The following is a 24,640-nucleotide window of genomic DNA, read 5'->3' as shown; positions in this document are numbered from 1 at the left end:
ATCTGCCATGTCCGGAACTGTCCAGAGCAGGAGCAAATCCCCATAGCAAACCATCTTGCTCTGGACAGATCACTGTGGTCAAACAGAAAAGAAATTCAAAAAGAAAATAACTTCTTGTGCGGCATACAGCTGATAAGTACTGGAAGGATTAAGATTTTTAAATAGAAGTAATTTACAAATCTAACTTTTTGGCACCAGTTAATAAAAAATAAAAAAATAATTTCCACCGGAGTACTCCTTTAACCCTTAAAGGGGGGGGGGATATGGTTGGAGCTAGGAGTCTAACAGTAAAACACTTCAAAAAATACCGATAAACTACAGGTCTCGACGCAGAAAAGAGCCCTCATACAACCCTATATACAGAAAAATAAGTTACAGGGGGTCAGAGAGGACAATTTTAAATATACAAATTTTCATACAAAAAGTTATAATTTTTTTTGCAGTAAAACCTTAATAAATTGGGGATTTTCCTAATCGTATGGATTTACAGAAAGATGATTTCACATTTATTTAAAAAGTGCACTATGTATAAACTGAAGGCTCCTTTTTTTTTTTTTTTTTTCAATTTCTCCCCACAAATATTTTCTTTTATTTTTTTGCGTCACCGTACATTTGGTGGTACAATGAGTGATCACGTTACAAAGAACAGTTGGTGGTGCAAAAAACATGCCTACATTTTGGTCTGTAGGTGGTAAGCGTTCTGACTATAACAGAGCGCAAAAATAATCACTGCATCTTTACGCTGTGTCTTTTAGTTAATAGTCCCATAGGGGGATTGCAAACAAACCTATGCCATAGCACAGCATTGATCAGTGTTTTCGGCACTCCACTTATACAGGCTGCTGAGGATACCTGAATTCTTGGAGTGCTGATCGAATGTCCTTTTAGTTCATTGGGACCTCTTGATTTTTGCCACAGCTGTCCTGATTAGCTTCACTAAAGGTCTAGCAAGTCATTTAGCATTTATCAACTTTGATTGCAGCTAGAGATGAGCGAACTTACAGTAAATTCAATTCGTGACGAACTTCTCGGCTCGGAAGTTGATGACTTTTCCTGCGTAAATTAGTTCAGCCTTTAGGTGCTCCCGTGGGCTGGAAAAGGTGGATACATTCCTAGGAAAGAGTCTCCTAGGACTGTATCCACCTTTTCCAGCCCACGGGAGCACCTGAAAGCTGAACTAATTTATGCAGGATAAGTCATCAACTGCCGAGCCAAGAAGTTCGTGACTAATCGAATTTACTGTAAGTTCGCTCATCTCTAATTGCAGCATCTATAGAGTTAATGCCGGCCAAGCGAGGGATCAGTTGTCTGGCATTAGCAGTGAGTCCTGGCTGCTGGTAGAAGCCATTTCTCATCAACTTTGAAGCAAGCTTAGCGCCTAAGCTCGCTTCAAAGCCCTTAGCAGACAGGCAACATACATGTACATTGCATGATATTAATAGGTTAAATGCAATATGAGACAGGTGGTATTCTGCTATTGCTGATATTGCTATTACTATTATGGAGCCTGTCATGTTCGTTACGCAGCAGAGTATCTCAAATGAAGTAAATTGGATAATATTCTATGCAAATAAGTAACATAATTGGATACAATATAAATACATTTATTAAGATATTGGAGAACTAGGCGGTGTAGTCACAGAGCCCCTGTCACTCACTATCAATACATGAAACAATAAAGTATATATAAAATGCTGCTTGTATATATCTGATTTGTTCAGAATGAGCTGGGATCTAGAATATAACCAGCCCTAGAACGGTAACTGCCTTTTGTGTGTTACAGCTTGAACAGTACTTTTTTAGGGCAAGCTGGGATTTGTAGTCTCCGTGGGTAGTCTTCAGCAAACGTCCATATATATAGCATATACCCACTTAATATAATCGTTGATGGTATAGTAGATAACAAATGTGGGTAGTGACTGTTATTGCCGGTATTTGTAGGGCATGCTGGGATTTTTAGTCCCCACAAGTGAGATCGTTGATGGTAGTAAGATAGTGGATAACAACCAAAAAATAGCAACAGTTAATGCCGGTCGTGCACCACTGGCAGGCTCATCTGTTAGCTGCCGAACAAATGGACTGATAATCCAAAGTTAGAAAACAAGATAGACGTTACCTTTTCCCCCAAGTGTAACGGTCCGATCGGGATTTGCTCGTTCGCGCATGCGGCACTAGCTGTTAGCAGGAACATGGACATTTGGAAGGTAGGAATGATTCGCAGACTGCTTCCTGGTGATTAGCAGTCTGCGTCGCTTCGTTGGTAGAATCACGGACTGATAAGTGATAGGAGGAGGGACAGCGTCCTCGTGGATGCCTGGCAGGATGTTGGTGTTTTCACACACCAGCTGTAGGAAAGGCAGTTAGAACTGAAATATTAATAGTAGTAAAAGGCAGGAATGTAGGTTTAAAATAGATCAAATTGGCTGGACGCATTTCAGGATAGACATCCTTTCTTCAGCAGCCTATGTGGAATACAAGATAATGATAGTGATGTTCCTTTTTGCATAGAATTTATAGCCAGAGAGTGGATGTGATTGGTTATACCATTTTCACGGCAGGTGCATGACAATCAGTGTACTGAACTTGGTTACATTTGGGATTGGAGTTCAAAGTCAAATTGTAACAAAACAAGGGACAGGTATTGGATGGAAATGTATTTTACATAGAGAACTGTATGGTATAATAATGGTTTGTTTATGAACGTAGATTTGATATAGTAACAGATAATTGGCGAAAAATTTTAAGAAAATAAATTAAGATTTCTATATGACAATGGATGACAAAGAAATATCTGCTATGAGATGCAGTAGAAAATAATTGCAAGAAAAAAAATAAAAATGGGAAAAAAACACTCCAACACATTTAAAAATATACCACTCAAGTCATCAATATCATTGAAAATAGTACGTCACTTCCTACAACAAGCCCAGATTCCACCTGAACAAATTGTAACGTGAATTCTATTTATTTTATCACATAATTGCTTTTACTTTGAGGGGGATTATTACCAACAAACCACAGGGACTGCCATGGGCACCAGATTAGCACCAGCTATGCTAATCTATTCATGTTGTACTGGGGACATCATACCAATTTACCCAAGCTGGGCACGAATCTGGTGCTATGGAAAAGTTAATTTGATGACATTATTTGGAAAGGAACAGAAGCAGTTACACATTTTTCTTTTAGATCTGAGCAGCAATACTTATAACCTTACACTTTCACCAAATATTAGTCATGAAAAAGTCGAATTTCTGGACCTACAAATCTCTGTATACGGAAATAAACTACATTGTTGCACATATAAAAAAAAAACCTGCAAAAAAATAGTTAATTTTATTTCCAGCTGCCATGTAGATCATTAGCTGCTGAACATTCCCAGCAGCCAATTCAGAAGACTAAAGAGAAATTGCATGCAGGAAGAACAATTCAATACAGAAGCCTCTGATATGATGCATTAATTCAGAATCCGAGTACCCAGAAATCACATTACAAGAGTCCCTCAGTAAAGTACAAAAACTCAACAGAAATTAATTCTTTAACAAAAAAACACTGGAAAACACAGCAAATATAGACAATACTTCCAAAATCATAATTCAGTTTTTTGCAAAGATCATAAAACAGTTACAAAAATGTATACAAAAATACTGGCATTTAGTCAGTAATGACAACATTTTAGCCCCAACACTCCCAAAACAACCACCAATAATCTTCAAAAAGGCTCCCAATCTAGGTTTAAAGGTGGCCCCCACGGTTAAACAAAAAACATCAACCGAAATAGTCAACACATGGTTATCAAAAACAGGATTTTTTTTCACATGTGGAATCTTCTCCAGCTGCAAGGGCACCAATTTCCCTAAAATAAAATAAAATAAAACTAATGATTTTGAATAGGAAATTAATGAGTTCTTAACCTGCCACAAAAAAGGAGTCATTTATACAGGGTGGGCCATTTATATGGATACACCTTAATAAAATGGGAATGGTTGGTGATATTAACTTCCTGTTTGTGGCACATTAGTATATGTGGGGGGGGGGGGGGCTCTTCAAGATGGCTGGTGACGATGGTGGCCATTTTGAATCCAACTTTTGTTTTTTTCAATAGGAAGAGGGTCATGTGAAACATCAAACTTATTGGGAATTTCACAAGAAAAACAATGATGTGCTTGGTTTTAACATAACTTTCATGAGTTATTTTCAAGTTTCTGACCACTTATAAAATGTGTTCAATGTGCTGCCCATTGTGTTGGATTGTCAATGCAACCCTCTTTTCCCCCTCTTCACACACTGATAGCAACGCCGCAGGAGAAATGCTAGCACAGGCTTCCAGTATCCGTAGTTTCAGGTGCTGCACATGTCATATCTTCACAGCATGGACAATTGCCTTCAGATGACCCCAAAGATAAGTCTAAGGGGGTCAGATCGGGAGACCTTGGGAGCCATTCAACTGGCCCACGACGACCAATCCACTTTCCAGGAAACTGTTCATCTAGGAATGCTCGGACTGGACACCCATAATGTGGTGGTGCATCATCTTGCTGGAAAAACTCAGGGAACGGGCCAGCTTCAGTGCATAAAGAGGGAAACACATCATCATGTAGCACATTGAACACATTTTATAAGTGGTCAGAAACTTGTAAATAACTCATGAAAGAATAAAGTTACGTTAAAACCAAGCACATCATTGTTTTTCTTGTGAAATTCCCAATAAGTTTGATGTGTCACATGACCCTCTTCAAAAGATCCAAAAGTTGGATTCAAAATGTCCGACTTCAAAATGGCAGCCATGGTCACCACCCATCTCGAAAAGTTTCCCCCCCCCCCTCACATATACTAATGTGCCACAAACAGGAAGTTAATATCACCAACTAGAGATGAGTGAACTTACAGTAAATTCGATTCGTCACAAACTTCTCGGCTCGGCAGTTGATGACTTATCCTGCATAAATTAGTTCGGCTTTCAGGTGCTCCGGTGGGCTGGAAAAGGTGAATACAGTCCTAAGAGACAATTTCCTAGGACTGTATCCACCTTTTCCAGCCCACCGGAGCACCTGAAAGCTGAACTAATTTATGCAGGATAAGTCATCAACTGCTGAGCCGAGAAGTTTGTGACAAAACGAATTTACTGAAAGTTTGCTCATCTCTATCACCAACCATTCCCATTTTATTAAGGTGTATCCATACAAATGGCCCACACTGTATTTTAGAGTGCATGTGCCACAAGCAATACATTGGCCTAACCAAACGAGAACTAAAAACATGGATGGCCGAACATTTTTTAAAATATTAGAAAAGGTAGTGACAAGCACCCACTATCAATCCATTTATTAAAATTCCATAATATGGACCCTTCAAAAATTACATTTGTCAAGATATTTGATTTTGAAAGCTTGGCCCCAGCGGGTCTAAATGAAGATAAGGAATTATTTTGTTTCATCTGAACATATGGAAGATAGGACCTTTTCCAGTTGGGGCCCTCGCCCATGGACAGTCATCTGCAGGCGGTCTAGCAGCGAGGTCACTGACCCGGAGCTTGTGCCCTACTGGATTTTACAACAGTATGATCTCCGGTCCAACCTAATAATCAGTGTGTATATATTTCTGTTCCAGTGTCTCATTTTCATTCTCACTTACATATATTTTAATTTTTTTTAGTTTTCATTTTATTTTATATATTTTTCTTGCAGTTATTTCCTACCGGTATTTCTGCATATCATAGCAGATATTTCTTTGTCATACATTTAGATTCCTATATGACAATGTATTTTATTTTTATTTCACCAATTATCTGTTACTCACTATTTTTCGTTTATAAACTAACCATTATGACATCATACATTCTCTATGTAAAATACATTTCCATCCAATAACTATTCCTTGTTTTGTTACAATTTGACTTTGAACTCCAATCCCAAATGTAACCAAGTTCAGTACACTGATTGTCATGCACCTGCCGTGAAAATGGTATAACCAATCACATCCACTCTCTGGCTATAAATTCTATGCAAAAAGGAACATCACTATCATTATCTTGTATTCCACATAGGCTGCTGAAGAAAGGATGTCTATCCTGAAATGCGTCCAGCCAATTTGATCTATTTTAAACCTACATTCCTGCCTTTTACTACTATTAATATTTCAGTTCTAACTGCCTTTCCTACATCTGGTGTGTGAAAACACCAACATCCTGCCAGGCATCCACGAGGACGCTGGCCCACCTCCTATCACTTATCATTCTACTTATTGGAGCTGCGCAGTCCGCGATTCTACCAAGGAAGCGACGCAGACCGCTAATCTCCAGGAAGCAGTCCGCGAATCATTCCTACCTTCCAGATCTCCTGTACCTGCTAGTGCCGCATGCGTGAACAAGCAAATCCCCATCACGACCGTTACATTGCGGGGAGTGGGTAACATCTATCTTGTTTTCTACCTTTTGGACTATCAGTCTATTTGTTCGGCGGCTAACAGATGAGCCTGCCAGTGGTGCACAACAGGCATTAACTGTTGCTATTTTTTGGTTGTTATCCACTATACCATCAACGATCTCACTTCTGGGGACAATAAATCCCAGCATGCCCTACAAATACCAGTAATAAGTCACTATCCACATTGGATATCTACTATACCACCAACGATAATATTAAGTGGGTATATGCTATATATGGATATTTGCTGAAGACTACCCACGGAGTCTACAAATCCCAGCTTGCCCTAAAAAGGACTGTTCACGCTGTAGTGCGCCCCCCCTACCGCCGCACCACGCCACGTCTCACCCCCCACCGCACCGCTCTGGCCCCATTGCCTCCCCCATCCCCATCAATGACCTGCAGCGGCTTTTGCTGTGCCAGAGACCGCCGCCGCTGCCTGCTTCTCTCCCCCCTGCCTGTCCACCACAGTTGCCCCATTGCCTCCCCCCCCCATATCCTCTGCCCACATACCGCCGCTGCCCCATTGCCTCCCCCTCCATCCTCTGGCCACATGCTGCTGCCCCATCACCTCTCCCATCCTCTGCCCACATACTGCCGCTGCCCCATCGCCCCCCCCATCCTCTGCCCACATACCGCCACTGCCCCATCGTCTCCCACCATCCCCGGTGTTATATATACCTGTTCCGGGGGTCTGCGATCCTTCTGGCTCCGTCGGCGTCCTGCGCTGTGACTGTGCGTACTGACGGTGATGTTGCGTTGGGGACGTCACTCGTCATTACGCAGCGCACAGCAACAGCCAGAAGGATCGCGGACCCCCGGGAACAGGTAATTATAACACCGGGGGAGGGGGTCGATGTAGCGGCGGCGGTATGTGGGCAGAGGATGGGGGAGGCGGGGCATTATCGGCATATCGGCAAGGTAATTGGTCCAAAATCACAATTATCGGTCAAACCGATAATCGGTCGATCCCTAGTGTGTATATATGTAATATTATATAAATATACTCACACAGACACACACACAGTCATGGCCGTAAATGTTGGCACCCCTGAAATTTTTCAAGAAAATGAAGTATTTCTCACAGAAAAGGATTGCAGTAACACGTTTTGCTATACACGTTTATTCCCTTTGTGTGTATTGGAACTTAATATTTGGTTGCACAGCCTTTGGGAGAAAAAATTACTATAATCATTGACTTCCTATAACCATCAATAAGCTTCTTACACCTCTCAGCCGGAATGTTGGACCACTCTTCCTTTGCAAACTGCTTCAGGTCTCTCTTATTGGAAGGGTGCCTTTTCCCAACAGCAATTTTACGATCTCTCCACAGGTGTTCAATGGGATTTAGATCTGGACTCATTGCTGGCCACTTAAGAACTCTCCAGCGCTTTGTTGCCATCCATTTATGGGTCCTTTTTTACGTATATGTTTGGGGTCATTGTCCTGCTTGAAGATCCAAGATCTCGAATGCAAACCCAGCTTTCTGACACTGGACTGTACAGTGCGACCCAAAATCTGTTGGTAATCCTCAGATTTCATGATGCCTTGCACACATTCAAGGCACCCAGTGCCAGAGGCAGCAAAACAACCCCAAAACATAATTGAACCTCCACCATGTTTCACAGTAGATACAGTGCTTCCAATGCCCAATGGTGCTCCTTCTCTTCTGAGCATTGTAGTTCGCCTGCAGAGCACTTTACATTCACGTATGGGGTATTTTCTTACTCAGAAGAAATGGGGTTACAAATTTTGGGGGCATTTTTTTTCCCTATATTCCCTTGTGAAAATGAAAAACTTAAGTTAACACCAGCATTTTAGTAAAATTATAATTTTTTTATATTTTTATTTTCCCATCCAAATTCTACGTAAATGTTGTGTTAAGGCTCACTATACCACTTGTTACATTCCGTGAGGGGTGTAGTTTCCAAAATAGGGTCACATGTGGGTACTTTTTTGCGTTTATGTCAGTACCGCTGTAAAATCAGCCACCCCTGTGCAAATCACCAATTTAGACCTCAAATTTATGTGGTGCGCTCTCGCTTCTGAGCCTTGTTGTGCGCCCGCAGAGCATTTTACGCCCACATATGGGGTATTTCCGTACTAAGGAGAAATTGCATTACAAATTTTGGGGGTCTTTTTTTTTTTTTTTAATACCGCTTGTGAAAATAAAAAGTATGATGCAACACTAGCATGTTAGTGTACCTTTTTATTTTTACACTAACAGGCTGGCGTAGCCTCCAACTTTTCCTTAAGGGGTAAGAGGAGAAAAAGATCTCCCCCCCCCCCCCCCCCCAAAGTTTGTAGTGCAATTTCTCCCGAGTACGGAAATACCCTATATGTGGCCCTAAACTGTTGCCTTGAAATAAGACAGGGCTCTTAATTGAGAGAGCGCAATGTGCATTTGAGGACTAAATTAGGGATTGCATAGGGGTGGACATAGGCGTATTTTTGCCAGTGATTCCCAAACAGGTGTTGCTAAACTCCCAGCATGCCTGGACAGTCAGTGGCTGTCCGGAAATTCTGGGAGTTGTTGTTTTGCAACAGCTGGAGGCTCTGTTTTGGAAACACTGCCGTACGATACGTTTTTCATTTTTATTGGGGGGGGGGGGGGACAGTGTAAGGGGGTGTATATGTAGTGTTTTACCCTTTATTATGTGTTTAGTGTTTTTCGGGTACGTTCACACTGCCGCAGCTCAAACTTGAAGCAGAAAACTCACTGTAAACCCTCCTGTGTGAATGTAACCTGTACATTCACGTGGGAGAGGCAAACCTCCAGCTGTTTCAAAACTACAACTCCCAGCATGTACTAACAGACCTTGCATGCTGGGAGTTGTACTTTTGCAACGGCTGGAGGCACACTGGTTGGAAAACCTTCAGTTAGGTTCTGTTGCCTAACTCCGTATTTTCCAACCAGTGTGCCTCCAGCTGTTGCAAAACTACAACTCCTAGAATGTACTGATCGCCAAAGTGCATGCTGGGATATCTAGTTATGCAACAGCTGGAGGTACGCAACTGTAACCCCCAGCATGCGGAGAGCTGTTTTCTGTTTGGGCATGCTGAGATTTGCAGTTTTGCAACATCTGGAGGGCTACAGTTTAGAAACCACTGCGCAGTGATCTCCAAACTGCGGCCTTCCAGATGTTGAAAAATCCCAGCATGCCCAGGCAACAAACTGCTGTGTGGGCATGCTAGGAGTTGTAATTTTGCAAGATCTAGAGGGCCACAGTTTAGAGACCACTGTATCCCCCTTATTTTCCGGGTCACTGGAGACCTGTATGACCCGGAATCGCCACAAATAGTCGGTGTGATTTGCGGTGATCGCCGACATGGGTGGGGGGCGGTCTGATGACCCACCCCCCCTGGGCATTTGTGCGGGGTGCCCGTTGATTGATATCAGGTACGTCATGGTCCTTAAGTACCAGGGCGTCAAGGCGTACCTGTACGTCCTGGGTCCTTAAGAGGTTAAAATCTGTCCATCCGTTCTGCAGGAATCCTTAGTTTTGAAAGTATGCTAATTTTGTTATATGCGGAATAGAAGCAGTCTGCTGCTTTGCTAGCAATCCTTCCTCTTCTCCCTCTGCCAGAGATCCTTTGCCCCACCTTGAATATGTTTCTGGCATCACTCTAGTCTGCATGCCGTGAGTCACAGCTCTGCTTTTGGTGCAGAGCACAGGCGCTGCTGACTCTCTCTACCCTGAAGTCACGGGAGAAATTCGGGAGAAATTACTCTTCACAGTATGCAGACATGCATGAAGCCAGAAGAATATTCAAGGTGGAGAAGGGGGGCACGGGGCATAGGAAAGATTTGCTAACAAAGCAACAGACAAAATTAGCATATTAGCATAACTAAGGATTACTGTGGAACAGCTGGACTGATATTAGGTGAACAGTGTTATACTCAGGATCACCCACTCTCTTAACCTTTGTATTAAGGTAAGTGCAGGTCCTGCTGTCAGATTTCCTTTGAGGGTACACTCTGTCAGCAAGCAGCCCCTCCTTCAAACTGGTGTATGCTGATCGGAGAATACAAAGCAAATTTGGTGCCGCGTAAAATACGCTGTGTAAGTGCTACATGGGAATGTACCCTAATGCTAGGTTTCTACTTGTTTTTTTTTCCTGTGTTTTTTGGGTTGAAAAAAACAACAGTGCAATTTTTTACTGCGTCTGGCGTTTTTTCATTTGTGTGGAAATTGCACCTTGGCAGGTTTTTTATTTTTTGTAATTTTTTTTTTTTTTGGTACCCCAAGTTTGTTGGATACAAAAAAAAAATGCTTTAGTGATGGAAAAAAATATGTATTTAACGAAAATGTATATTTTTTTTATAACAAAATTTTTAATAAAGTGTGTGTTTCACTTTTTTCTCTATCTTTTTACAGTTGGGTAGTACTACTACTCCCAGCATGGAACAGACTGTTCCATAATGGGAGTAGTAGTACCTGTACGAATAGACATATCGCCCCGGGTGTAGGTCCTGACGCCCGATGCGATCGTCCATAATATAGCAGAGATGCGAGCGGCTCTATACAGCGCTCGCATCTCTGCACTATACTCTTGCCAGTGATGTGAATAGAACATCACTCATTCATATTTTCCGCCCAGAGTGGTGATTGGCCGGATGGTTGCAGCCAATCACAGCTCTGAGGGAAATATGAATGAGTGATGTTCTATTCACATCACTGGCCGGAATATAGTGCAGAGATGTGAGCGCAGGAGAAAGCCGCTCTGCATCTCTGCAATAGACGGGACGATCGCATCAGGTGTCAGTAGTGATACCCGCTGTGGTCTGTTCTTGCAAGCAGGTACTACTACTCCCAACGTGGAGCGCACACTGCTCAATGCTGGGAGCTGTAGTACCTGCATTAGACAGATCGCAGCGAGTGTAACTTGACACCAGTTGCGATCTGTCTATTAATGCAGGTACTACAGCTCCCAGCATGGAGCAGAGTGTGCTCCATGTTGTAGCGGCGTATTGCCACTCCGAGCAGGCACATATAAAGGCAGCATATAAGAGGTCTTTCAACGGCTAATCAGCAGCGAAATACGCTGCAAAAATCCGTACGTGTGAACGTACCCGAAGGGTGAATTGACATGCTGGTAACTTGCAGCAGGTTTACTGCTGTGGGAAATCCAGTGCGTGTTGTATTGGAGAAGGATCACACGTTTTGGATTAAATTATTTTTTTTTCTAACAAATAATCCACTTTTAGACATTAAATTTGGGAATTTACTTTTTCATCACTCCACATTGAACACACATGAGAACAGCTAAACATGATTGTGTATGTGGGGTGTAGGGTGTGGGTCAGGAAGAACAGATAACCTAGGAGAAACCCTTTTGTATAAAGATTCAGACACATTTTGGGGGGCTATTTTTTGTGATAAAAGAAGACTTGTATACCAGAGTGTATTTATCATATGCTGGGCCGGATACTTTTTATTTTTTGGTGAGAAATGCACTTTGTTGTACTATTGTCTAAGGAATCATGTGAGTGATGTTAGCCAGTAGCCGATTTCTAGAAGTGAAAAATGAATGTGCGATATCTGTTACACTATCAGCAGGTGGTGGTGATAGCAGTACACATAGTATATTCATACCACACTGCTTTACAATAGTAAATACAAGTAGAGAGTCATCTAGCAGCAGAAATTTCAAACCAGATTTGCAAAGCTCCAGCAAAGTGCCCGGCCAGGATTGTCAAGTGCCCGGCCAGGATTGTCAAGTGCCCGGCCAGGATTGTCAAGTGTCCGGCCAGGATTGACGAGCTGCTTTGCAGATTAGAACATCTGTTAAAGTGACCTCACGTGAGAGTTGTAACCTCTTGTATGCTTTCATAAAATGTTTACCAATCACTCTTGTCCTGTTCACTATAAATGGCAGGTATAAATATACAAAGATAAACTTGGTGTAGTAATGCTTCTTCTTAGCACCTTGAAAGTTATTCGGAAAGGCTGGGCCTGTTACAAAAAAATAATAAATCACACCAGATATAGTTACATAGGTAAAGGATGAAGGCAGCACACCACAGTAGTTAAGTCCAAAAAAACGTGAATTTATTCCATGATGTGGATTACAACGTTTCGGCAATCTCTCACCGCCATTTTCAATGGCGGTGAGAGATCGCCGAAAGTTGTAATCCACATCATGGAATAAATTCACGTTTTTTGGACTTTACTACTGTGGTGTGCTGCCTTCATCCTTTACCTACCCAGTGGAACCAGAGCACCGAGGTTCAATTGGCTTGCACCTGTCACATTTAACTTGATGTGCTGCTTCCTATAGACTTTTCTACATAGTTAGTAACTATATCTGGTGTGATTTATGATTTTTTTTTGTAACAGGCCCAGCCTTTCCGAATATGTAAAATGAAGTTCAAAGTACTGCACTTAAGTGAATAATTTAGAGGTCTCATACTTTTTCATTGTTTGACTTGTACTAAAGCATTCTATTGTTTTGTTTTCTATAGGTGCCCGTGCAGCACGGAAGAGGAAACCTTCTCCAGAGCCAGAAGGGGAAGGTGGTTCCATTAAGATTAATGGTGATGGACAGTCTTGGCTGCCAGCAGCTGATGGTCTTAAAATTTCTCCAATGACTAGTACTTCTTTCATATCTCCACCTTCTACTGTCTCTCCTCATTCCAACCGTACCACACCACCAGAAGCTGCACACAATGGCCAGTCACCAATGGCCGCTTTAATATTGGTGGCAGATAATGCTGGTGGTAATCATACTTCAAAGGATGCTAACCAGGTTCATTCTACAACAAGGCGAAACAGTAATAGTCCTCCATCCCCTTCCTCAATGAACCAAAGAAGAATGGCTGCAAGGGATGTGCCAAGCCAACTTTCTAGTGGAGGAACCTCATCCCATGCAGGAATGGAACAGGTGCACCCCCCAAGCATTCCTGATTCTTCCATACCAAACAGTATACCATTGTGCTGCACTCTTTGTCATGAGCGTCTTGAGGACACACACTTTGTACAGTGCCCTTCGGTACCTACTCACAAATTTTGTTTCCCGTGTTCAAGGCAAAGTATTAAACAGCAAGGATCATCTGGAGAAGTGTATTGCCCAAGTGGGGAAAAATGTCCCCTGGTGGGATCAAATGTACCGTGGGCCTTCATGCAGGGAGAAATTGCCACAATTCTTGCAGGGGATGTAAAAGTGAAGAAGGAGAGAGACTCTTGATTTATTTTATTTTCTGCTTCGTAGCCACCATAATCTCTTACTAAACTTCTTACAGTGGGGATGCGTGCGTGAGAGATGCATTGAAAATACACGCATGTGTGTGTGTGTATGTATGTGTATATATATATATACACACACAGGAGAAATGTAGACTGCATAAACATCGCTGTATAATTTTTAATTTTTGAATACATTGTGTTTCTATTTTTGAAAACTAAGGTATGTACTGATCAGAAAGGTATTCTTTGTTATTGTTCTTTGCAAGTATTTGTTCCTATCCAGTGACAGTTACTGTTCAGTGTAGGCTGTGACTTGAGATGCTTTTTAGAGCACTTGGAAAACAGAAATGCTTTTAGCTGTATTTGTATGCACTTGTTAAAAATGCCAAATACATTTTATGACATTGTTAATTGTCTCTGGTTACTCATTTTCTTTGAGATTAAGCTTTTTTAATTGTAAAATTTATTGATGTAATTTGAACCACTGGGTGATGTTTATTAAAAAAAATCTTGTTCACCAAAGCAATATTTTGAGTATGTTTATTCTTTAGTTGATAAAGACGTATTATATTAAAATAAGAAATCCTGAAGTAAACTCTAAGGCTTTAAGTTTTAGTCTGTCTGCCTAATTATTAGCCAGTTAAACAATTAGCAGTTGTCTGAATGCATTATACTCCTCACAATTTTGTGCAAAAGCATTCCTTCGGTGAGGGATTGTTCTGCAACTTAGACTTTCTAGGGTTTTCAACCGTGCAAGTTCCCTAACAACAAGTGAATTTTTTTTTACTTCTTTTATTTGATCAAATGGCCTTTATGTAGACATTCCAGATATTTTAATGTCAAAATTATCAGTGGGTGCAAAGAAAAATGTAAGGGTATGTTCACACTGAGTAATTAGACTTTTTACATTTCCTGAGGAATTGAGCAAGAATAAATCCATTTAATTCTTTGGCAGACTGTTCACAAATTCAGTGTCTGATCGTTGCTCCAGTCAGCCATGGCAGGTTTAAAGAGGTTATACAGGAAAAAAAAATTGTATATATCAACGGGCTCCAGAAAGTTAAACGGATTTGTAAATGACCTCTATTAAAAAATCTTAATCCTTTCAGTACTTTATAGATGCTGAAGTTGAGTTGTTATTTTCTGTCTAAGTGCTCTCTGATGACACCTGTCTCAGGAACTGTCCAGAGTAGAAGCAAATCCCCATAGCAAACCTCTTCTACTCTGTGCAGTTCCCGAGACAAGCAGAGATGTCAGCAGAGAGCACTATGGCCAGACAGAAAAGAGCAAATCAACTTCAGCAGCTGAAAATTATTGGAAGGATTAAGATTTTTTAATAAAAGTAATTAACAAATCTGTTTAACTTTCTGGAGCCAGTTGATATATAAATTTTTTTTTTTTTCCTGGATAACCCCTTTAACCCCCTTTAAAGGAGTAATCTAGTGCAGAGTATTCCTGCTCCGTTCTGCCCGGGCTGCAAAATAAATTAAAATGAACCATCACTCACCTCCCTGGGTTCCCGCGGAGCGCCACTACAGCTGTTCGGTCCTCCAGTGCATCTGACGTGACTCTTCGTTACACCCGGAAGTATGAAGAGGATGGACCGGAGGACCGAACAGCTGTAGTGGCGCTCCGCGGGAACCCAGGAAGGTGAGAGATGGTTCATTTTCATTTATTTTGCAGAACGGAGCAGGAGTACTCTGCACTAGAGTACTCCTTTAAGGACCAGGCACATATGAGTACATCCCTGGTCTTAAGGACCAGGCACGTACTCGTACGTCCGTGGGAATTTCGGTCCCTGCCCGCGCGCTGGGCGGGGACCGAACAGGGGTGACTGCTGATATCCATCAGCAGTCACCCCGCGCAAATGCCCAGGGGGGTCACCACCCATGGCGATCGCCGCAAATGGCATGTGAATTCACACTTGCGATTTGCGGCTATTCCTGGTCATACGGGTTTATTGGGACCCGGAATATAACGGGGATCGCGGTTGTCCAAGACACCCACGATCCCCCTGAACTGATAGGAGTGAGGTGGCAGGGGTGCCACCCCTCTTATCCCTGCTATTGGTGGCCGAGTCTAGACCACAGATCGGGGGGGGCTTTACTTTCGGATTCCCCACAATAGGCAGGGCAGAACGGGGAACCGATGTCCACTTACCCCGCGGGCGAGGCTGCGGGCAACCATCGGTGGACGAGATCGGAGTCCGGCGATGTCATGCGGCAGGCTCCCTGGATCCGACGGAAGCCGGTAAGTTGCCTAGCAACATCTGGAGGGTACAGTTTGAGACCACTATACGGTGGTCTCTAAACTGTAACCCTTCAGATGTTGCAAAACTACAACTCCCAGCATGCCCAGACAGCTGTTTGGACATGAAGGGATTTGTAGTTTTGCAACAGCTGGAGGTCCACAGTTTGGAGATCTCTAAATTGTAGCCCTACAGATGTTGCAAAACTGCAAATCCCAGCATGCCCAAACAGCAAACAGCTGTCTCGCCATGTTGGGAGTTGTAGTTGCGTACCTCCAGCTGTTGCATAACTACATCTCCCAGCATGCCCTTCGGCGATCAGTACATGCTGGGAGTTGTAGTTTTGCAACAGCTGGAGGCACACTGGCTGGTAAATACTAAGTTGGGTAAAAGAACCTAACTGAAGGTTTTCCAACCAGTGTGCCTCCAGCTGTTGCAAAAGTAAAACTCCCAGCATACACTGTCTATCAGTGCATGCTGAGAGTTGTAGTTTTGAAACAGCTGGAGGTTTGCCCCCCCCCCCCCACCCATGTGAACGTACAGGGTACATTCACACGGGCAGGTTTACAGAGAGTTTCCTGCTTCAAGTATGAGCTGCGGCAAATTTTTCGCCGCAGCGCATACTCCTAGCGGTAAGCTTACTGTAAACCGCCGCCAGTGTGAACGTACCCTAAAAACACTACACTACACTACACTAACACATAATAAAGGGTAAAACACTACATATACACCCCCTTACACTGTCCCACCAATAAAAATGAAAAATGTATTGTACGGCAGTGTTTCCAAAACGGAGCCTCCAGCTGTTGCCAAACAACTCCCAGCATTTCCGGACAGCCACCGACTGTCCAGGCATGCTGGGAGTTTAGCAACAGCTGGAGGCACCCTGTTTGGGAATCACTGGCGTAGAATACCGCTATGTCCACCCCTATGCAATCCCTAATTTAGTCCTCAAATGCGCATGGCGTTCTCTCACTTTGGAGCCCTGTCGTATTTCAAGGCAACAGTTTAGGGCCACATATGGGGTATTCCCGTACTCTGGAGAAATTGCACTACAAATTTTGGGGGCTTTTTCTCCTTTTACCCCTTAGGAAAAAGAAAAGTTGGAGTCTACACCAGCCTGTTAGTGTAAAAAAAAATAAACTTTTACACTGACATGCTGATGTTGCCCCATACTTTTTTTTTTTCACGAGGTAAAAGGAAAAAAGACCTCCAAAATTTGTTATGCAATTTCTCCTGAGTACAGAAATACCCCATATGTGGGCGTAAAATGCTCGGGGGGCGTACAACAAGGCTCAGGAGTGAGACCGCACGATGTACATTTCAGGCCTAAGTTGGTGATTTGCACAGGGGTGGCTGATTTTACAGCGGTTCTGACATAAACGCAAAAAAGTAAATACCCACATGTGACCCCATTTTGGAAACTACACCCCTCACGTAACGTAACAAGGGGTATAGTGAGCCTTAACACCCCACAGGTGTTTGACGAATTTTCATTAAAGTTGGATGGGAAAATGAAGAAAAAAATAAAAATAATTTCACTAAAACGCTGGTGTTACCCTAAATTTTTCATTTTCACAAGGGAAAATAGGAAAAAAGCCCCCCAAAATTTGTAGCCCCATTTCTTCTGAGTAAGAACATACCCCATTTGTGGATGTAAAGTCCTCTGCAGGCAAACTACAATGCTCAGAAGAGAAGAAGCGCCATTGGGATTTTGAAGAGAAAATTTGTCTGGAATTGAAGGCCACATGTGTTTACAAAGCCCCCATGGTACCAGAACAGTGGACCCCCCAACATGTGACCCCATTTTGGAAACTACACCCCTCACGTAATGTAATAAGGGGTATAGTGAGCATTTACGCCCCACAGGGGTCTGACAGATTTTTGGACCAGTGGTCTGTGAAAATGAAGAATTTTTTTTTTCATTTGCTCAGCCCACTGTTCCAAAGATCTGTCAAACGCCAATGGGGTGTAAATGCTCACTGTACTCCTTATTACATTCTGTGAGGGGTGTTGTTTCCAAAATGGGGTCACATGTGGGGGGGGGTCCACTGTTCTAGCACCACGGGGGGCTTTGTAAATGCACATGGCCCCAAACAAATTCACTCTTCAAAAGCTCAATGGCGCTCCTCCTCTTCTGAGCATTGTAGTTCGACCGCAGAGCCCTTGACGTCCACACATGGGGTATGTCCATACTCAGAAGAAATGTGGTTACTAATTTTGGGGGTAGTTTTCTCCTATTACCCCTTGTAAAAATGTAAAATTTGGGGGAAAAACCAGCATTTTAGTGAAAATTTTTTTTTCATTTACACATCCAACTTTAACAAAAAGTCGTGAAATACCTGTGAGGTGTTAAGGCTCACTGTACCCCTTCTTACGTTCTTTTGGGGGTGTAGTTTCCAAAATAGTATGCCATGTGGGCATTTTTGCTGTTCTGGCACCATATGGGCTTCCTAAATGCGACATGCCCCACAAAACCTTTTCAGCAAAATTTGCTTTCCAAAAGTCAAATGTGACTCCTCTTCTGAGCATTGTATTTCGCCCGCAGAGCATTTTATGTCCTAACAATGGGTATTTTCATACTCAGAAGAGATGGGGTTACAAATTTTGGGGGGCATTTTCTCCCATTACCCTTTATAAAAATGGTAAATTTGGGGGGAAAAAATGCACTTTAGTGAATAAAATGTTTTTTAAATTTACACATCCGACTTTAACGAAAAGTTGTCAAACACCTGTGGGGTTTAAAGGCTCACTGGACCCCTTGTTACGTGCCTTGAGGGGTGTAGTTTTCAAAATGGTATGCCATGTGGGGGTTTTTCTGCTGTTCTGGCACCATAAGGGTTTCCTAAATGTGACATGCCCCCCAAAAACCATTTCAGCAAAATTCACTTTCCAAAATCCCATTGTTGTTCCTTCCCTTCTGAGCCCTCTACTGTGCCCGCCAAACACTTGACATACACATATGAGGTATTTCTTTACTCGAGAGAAATTGGGTTACCAATTTTGAGAGGATTTTTCTCCTTTCACCCCTTGTAAAAATTCAAAAACTGGGTCTACAAGAACATGCGAGTGTAAAAAATGAAGATTTTGAATTTTCTCTTTCACTTTGCTGCTATTCCTGTGAAACACCTAAAGGGTTAACACACTTACTGAATGTCATTTTGAATACTTTGAGGGGTGCAGTTTTTATAATGGGGTTATTTATGGGGTATTTCTAATAAGAAAGCCCTTCAAATCCACTTAAAACCTGAACTGGTCCATGAAAAATTCTGATTTTGAAAATTTTATGAAAAATTGGAAAATTGCTGCTGAACTTTGAAGCCCTCTGATGTCGTCCAAAAGTAGAAACATGTCAACTTTATGATGCAAACATAAAGTAGACATATTGTATTTGTGAATCAAAATATAATTTATTTAGAATATCCATTTTCCTTACAAGCAGAGAGCTTCAAAGTTAGAAAAATGCTAAATTTTTAATTTTTTTCATCAAATTTTGGAATTTTTCACTAAGAAACGATGCAAGTATCGACAAAATGTTACCAATAACATAAAGTAGAATATGTCACGAAAAAACTATCTTGGAATCAGAATGATAGGTAAAAGCATCCCAGAGTTATTAATGCTTAAAGTTAAAGTGGTCAGATGTGCAAAAAACCCTCTGGTCCTACAGTGAAAATTGGCCTGGTCCTTAAGGGGTTAAGCAGCAGAGCACCAATAATACTTATGAAAGCTATGCAATGGCATTGAACAGTGTATGCAACTTAGAAGATTGCATGGGGACTAAAAAAAATTGTTATAAAAAAAATTCATATGAATTAACCCCTTCCCTAATAAAAGTTTGAATCACCCCCCTTTTCCCATTAAAAAAAAAAAAAAGTAAACAAAAATAAACAAACGTGGTATTGCCGCATGCCTAAATGTCCGAACTATAAAAATATAACGTTAATTAAACCACACAATCAATGACGTTTATGCAAAAAAATTCCTAAGTCCAAAATTGCATATTTTTGCTAAAAAATTGCATATTTTTGCTCAAAAATTGCATATTTTTGCTCAAAAATGTATAAAAGCGTTCAGATAGTCCCTTCAAAACAAAAATGTTACTGATAAAAACTACAGACCATGGCAAAAAAAATTTGACCTTTTTAAACATACAAATTTTGGTGCTAAAAGTTATAGTTTAACAGAAGTTAAACAGAGTCAAACCTATATAAGTTGGGTATCATTTCAATTGTATGGACCTATAGAATAAGGAGGTGGTGTTGTTTTTACCGAAAGTGCACTACGTACAATCGAAGGCCCCCCAAATTTACTAAATTGTGTTTGTTTGTTTTTTCAATTTTGCCCCACTATGTTTTTTTTTCCTGGTTTCGCCGTAGATTGTGTGGTGAAATGATTAATGGTATTACAAGGTAAAATTGGTGGTGCGAAGAACAAGCCCTCATATGAGTCTGTAGGTGGAAAATTTAAAGGGTTATGATTTTTAGAAGGTCAGGAGGAAAAAATGACAGTGCAAAAATAAAAAAAAAGATGGTCCTTAAGGGGTTGAGGAAGGAGCTTATTCACATTCATTAACGTTATTTAAAACAAAACATATAAAATATTCCCTATGGGGAATATTACATGCAATCTTTTGACTGCACATACAGTGGGGATCAAAAGTTTGGGCACCCTAGGTAAAAATTTGTATTAATGTGCATAAAGAAGCCAAGGAAAGATGGAAAAATCTCCAAAAAGCATCAAATTTATGATGGAAAAATCTCCAAAAGGCAACAAAAGTTAGATTTTATTTCCATCAGCAAAAGTTTGGGCACCCTGCAGAGTTAATATCTTGTACTGCCCCCTTTGGCAAGCATCACAGCTTGTAAACACTTTTTGTAGCCAGCCAAGAGTCTTTCAATTCTTGTTTGAGGTATCTTTGCCCATTCTTCCTTACAAAAGTCTTCCAGTTCTTTGAGATTTATGGTCTGGCTGTCTGTCACGCACTGCTCTTTTAACCCCGCGTTATATAGGGTCGGTCCCAGCATGTATCTGAAGTCCAAATCACCCCACTTTTCCCATTAAAAAAAATGTAAATAAAATAAATATAAAAATATGTGGTATCGCCGCGTGTGTAAATGTCCGAACTATTAAAATATATCATTATTTAAACCGAACGGTTAATGGCGTACGCGCAAAAAAAATTCCAAAGTCCCCCAAAAAATTTTTGGTCACTTTTTATATCATGAAAAAATGAATAAAAAGCAATCAAAGTCCGATCAGTACAAAAATGGTCAAAATGAGCCCTCATACCGCCCCATACGCGGTAAAATAAAGTTATTTGGGTTAGAAGATGACAATTTTAAATGTATAAATTTTTCTGCATGTAATTATGATTTTTTACAGAAGTACGACAAAATCAAACCTATATAAGTATGGTATCATTTTAACCGTATGGACCTACAGAATAAAGATAAGGTGTCATTTTTACTGAAAAATGTACTGCGTAGAAACGGAAGCGCACAAAAGTTTCAAAATGGCGTATTTTTCTTTCATTTCGTCACACAATTATATTTTTTTTCCATTTTGCCGTAGGTTTTTGGGTAAAATGACTGATGTCACTGCAAAGTAGAATTGGTGGCACAAAAAATAAGCCATCATATGGATTTTTAGGAGCAAAATTGAAAGGGTTATGATTTTTAAAAGGTGATGAGGAAAAAACGAAAGTGCAAAAACGGAAAAACCCGTGGTCCTTAAGGGGTTAAGGTTTTCAATTATGTTGATGTCAGGAGATTGTGAAGAGATGTGAAGGCCATCGCAAAACCTTCAGTTTGCGCCTCTTGATGTAATCCCCCATGGATTTCAGGGTGTGTTTATGATCATTTATCCCTTTGTAGAAGCCATCCTCTCTTTAACTTCAGCTTTTTCACAGATGGCATCAAGTTAGCATCCAAAATTTGCTGACATTTTATTGAATCCATTTTTCCTTCTACTCGTGAGATGTTCCCTGTGCCACTGGCTGCAATACAACCCCAAAGCATGATTGATCCTCCCCCCATGCTTAACAGTTGGACAGAGGTTCTTTTCATTAAATTCTGTTCCCCTTCTTCTCCAAACGTACCTTTCCTCATTCCGGCCAAAAAGTTAAATTTTAACCTCATCGGTCCACAGAACTTGTTTCCAAAATGCATCAGGCTTGTCTATATGTTCATTTGCAAAGTTCAAACGCTGATTTTTGTGGTGAGGATGTAGAAGAGGTTTTCTTCTGATAACTCTTCCATGAAGACCATATTTGTACAAGTATCTCTTTGTAGTGGAATAGTGTACCACAACTCCAGTGTCTGCCAGATTTTTATGGAGGGATTGTGCAGTCAAACTTTAGTTTTGAATGGTTTTTCTCACAATCGTGCGAGCTGTTCTGTCTGATATTTTTCTTGGTCTTCCAGATCTTGCTTTAACTTCCACTGTTCCTGATGACTGCCAATTCTTAATTACATTCCGAACAGAGGATATTGACATCTGAAAACATTTGCTATCTTCTTATAGCCTTCTGCAGCTTTGTGAGCGTCAACTATTTTCAGTTTCAGATTTCTAGACAACTGCTTAGAAGAACCCATGGTGCTGATTGTTGGGGCAAGGTCAGATGAATCTGGGCATTTAAAACCTTTGAGATTGACATCACCTGGTCTTCCAAGATGATGATTGAGAACAATCCATGACACTGGCGGGTCTCAGCTTTGCAAAGGGGGCAGTGCATGCTATAAATTCTGCAGGGTGCCCAAACTTTTTCAGACACCATTTTTTTGTTTTCTGTTATTTTGAATGTATAAATGATGGAAATAAAATCTAACTTTTGTTGACATATAAGAATGTCTAATCTGTAATTTGATGCCTTTTGGAGATTTTTTCCATCTTTCCTTGGCTTCTTTATGTACATTAATAAAATTTTTTACCTGGGGTGCCCAAACTTTTGATCCCCACTGTAGTATAAGTGATAGCCAGCATGGGTTTACCATGGATAGAGGTTGTCAATCCAACCTAATTAGCGTTTATGAAGATGTTATCAGAAGCGTTTATGAAGATGTTATCAGAAGTGTTTTTTGATTTTGCAAAGGCATTTGACACTGTTGCTATAGACATCTGATATACGGTAATACAGACAAGTGACTAATCCTGCACTCACCGCTCGGCTCTAGACTTGATGCTCCTCTAATGGCTAATCGGACTGTAGAATGCGTGTGCGCTCAGAGGCAAACGACCGGTAGTTTTCACGCAAACTAGCGCTTCTTCCGGCTTTGTTACGCCATCGCACTTAGCGTGTAAAATAGTGTTGGCTCTCGTCAAAAGGATCATGTGACCCATCCAGGTGAGCTCCATCAGTTGAGTGAAAAAAGAAATAAAGGACCAAAACTACTTAATCATATACACCACTATGAAATATATATAACTATTATAGTGAGCTAGGACATAACATAACAGTAGCAAAAAAACTAAATCATAAAATATTTTAGAGAAAAGGAGACATATCCAGCTTTTCATTTAAGCCGAGTGGACCCTGCGCATTCAAGCGCATGATCCAAAGGGCTTCAGCCCATAGTAGTCTAGGTTATCTATTCACTCTGCTATCCTTGGGTTTAACTGTTTCAAGTCCTCCGAACTTGACATCTTCTGTTTTTCCTTAACCCCTTAAGGACCGGAGGTTTTTCCGTTTTTGCATTTTCGTTTTTTGCTCCTTGCCTTTAAAAAATCATAACTCTTTCAAATTTACACCTAAAAATCCATATGATGGCTTATTTTTTGCGCCACCAATTCTACTTTGTAATGACGTCAGTCATTTTGCCCAAATATCTATGGTGAAGCGGGAAAAAAATCATTGTGCGACAAAATTGAAAAAAAAACGCTGTTTTGTAACTTTTGGAGGCTTCCGTTTCTACGTAGTACATTTTTCGGTAAAAATGACACCTGATATGTATTCTGTAGGTCCATACGATTAAAATGATACCCTACTTATATAGGTTTGATTTTGTCGGACTTCTGGAAAAAATCATAACTACATGCAGGAAAATTAATACGTTTAAAATTGTCATCTTCTGACCCCTATAACTTTTTAATTTTTCCTTGTATGGGGCGGTATGAGCGCTCATTTTTTGCGCCGTGATCTGAAGTTTTTAACGGTACCATTTTTGCATTGATAGGACTTATTGATCACTTTTTATTCATTTTTAAATGATATAAAAAGTGACCAAAAATGCACTATTTTGGACTTTGGAATTTTTTTGCGCGCACGCCATTGACCGAGCGGTTTAATTAATGATATATTTTTATAATTCGGACATTTCCGCACGCGGTGATACCACATATGTTTATTTTTATTTTTATTTACACTGTGTTTTTTTTTTTATTGGAAAAGGGGGGGTGATTCAAACTTTTAATAGGGGAGGAGTTAAATGATCTTTATTCACTTTTTTTTTTCACTTTTTTTTTGCAGTGTTATAGGTCCCATAGGGACCTATAACACTGCACACACTGATCTTCTATGTTGATCACTGGTTTCTCATAAGAAACCAGTGATCAACGATTCTGCCGGATGACTGCTCATGCCTGGATCTCAGGCACTGAGCAGTCATTCGGCGATCGGACAGCGAGGAGGCAGGAAGGGGCCCTCCCGCTGTCCTGTCAGCTGTTCGGGATGCCGCGATTAGCCGCGGCTATCCCGAACAGCTCGACTGAGCTAGCCGGGAACTTTCACTTTCACTTTTAGCCGCGCGGCTCAGCTTTGAGCGCGCGGCTAAAGGGTTAAT

The 24,640-nt window shown here is 41.1% G+C and overlaps 1 protein-coding gene across 1 annotated transcript in view; it reads left to right on the top strand.

Moving 5' to 3' along the window:
- IRF2BP2 (interferon regulatory factor 2 binding protein 2) overlaps positions 1–14,163 on the top strand; it is a 51,032-nt gene extending 36,869 nt beyond the window's left edge. The window contains exon 2 of the mRNA XM_056566981.1: positions 12,892–14,163. Within this exon, the coding sequence (XP_056422956.1) occupies positions 12,892–13,613 (722 nt within the window). The 3' untranslated portion in view covers positions 13,614–14,163. The remainder of the gene's footprint in view (positions 1–12,891) is intronic.
- Positions 14,164–24,640: the final 10,477 nt, after the last annotated feature.

The sequence above is a fragment of the Hyla sarda genome, chromosome 3, assembly GCF_029499605.1.
Source record: "Hyla sarda isolate aHylSar1 chromosome 3, aHylSar1.hap1, whole genome shotgun sequence".
Taxonomy (NCBI): Eukaryota; Metazoa; Chordata; class Amphibia; order Anura; family Hylidae; genus Hyla; species Hyla sarda.
Note: the sequence above shows the minus strand (reverse complement) of the source record. Positions and strands in the feature narration are given on the sequence as shown.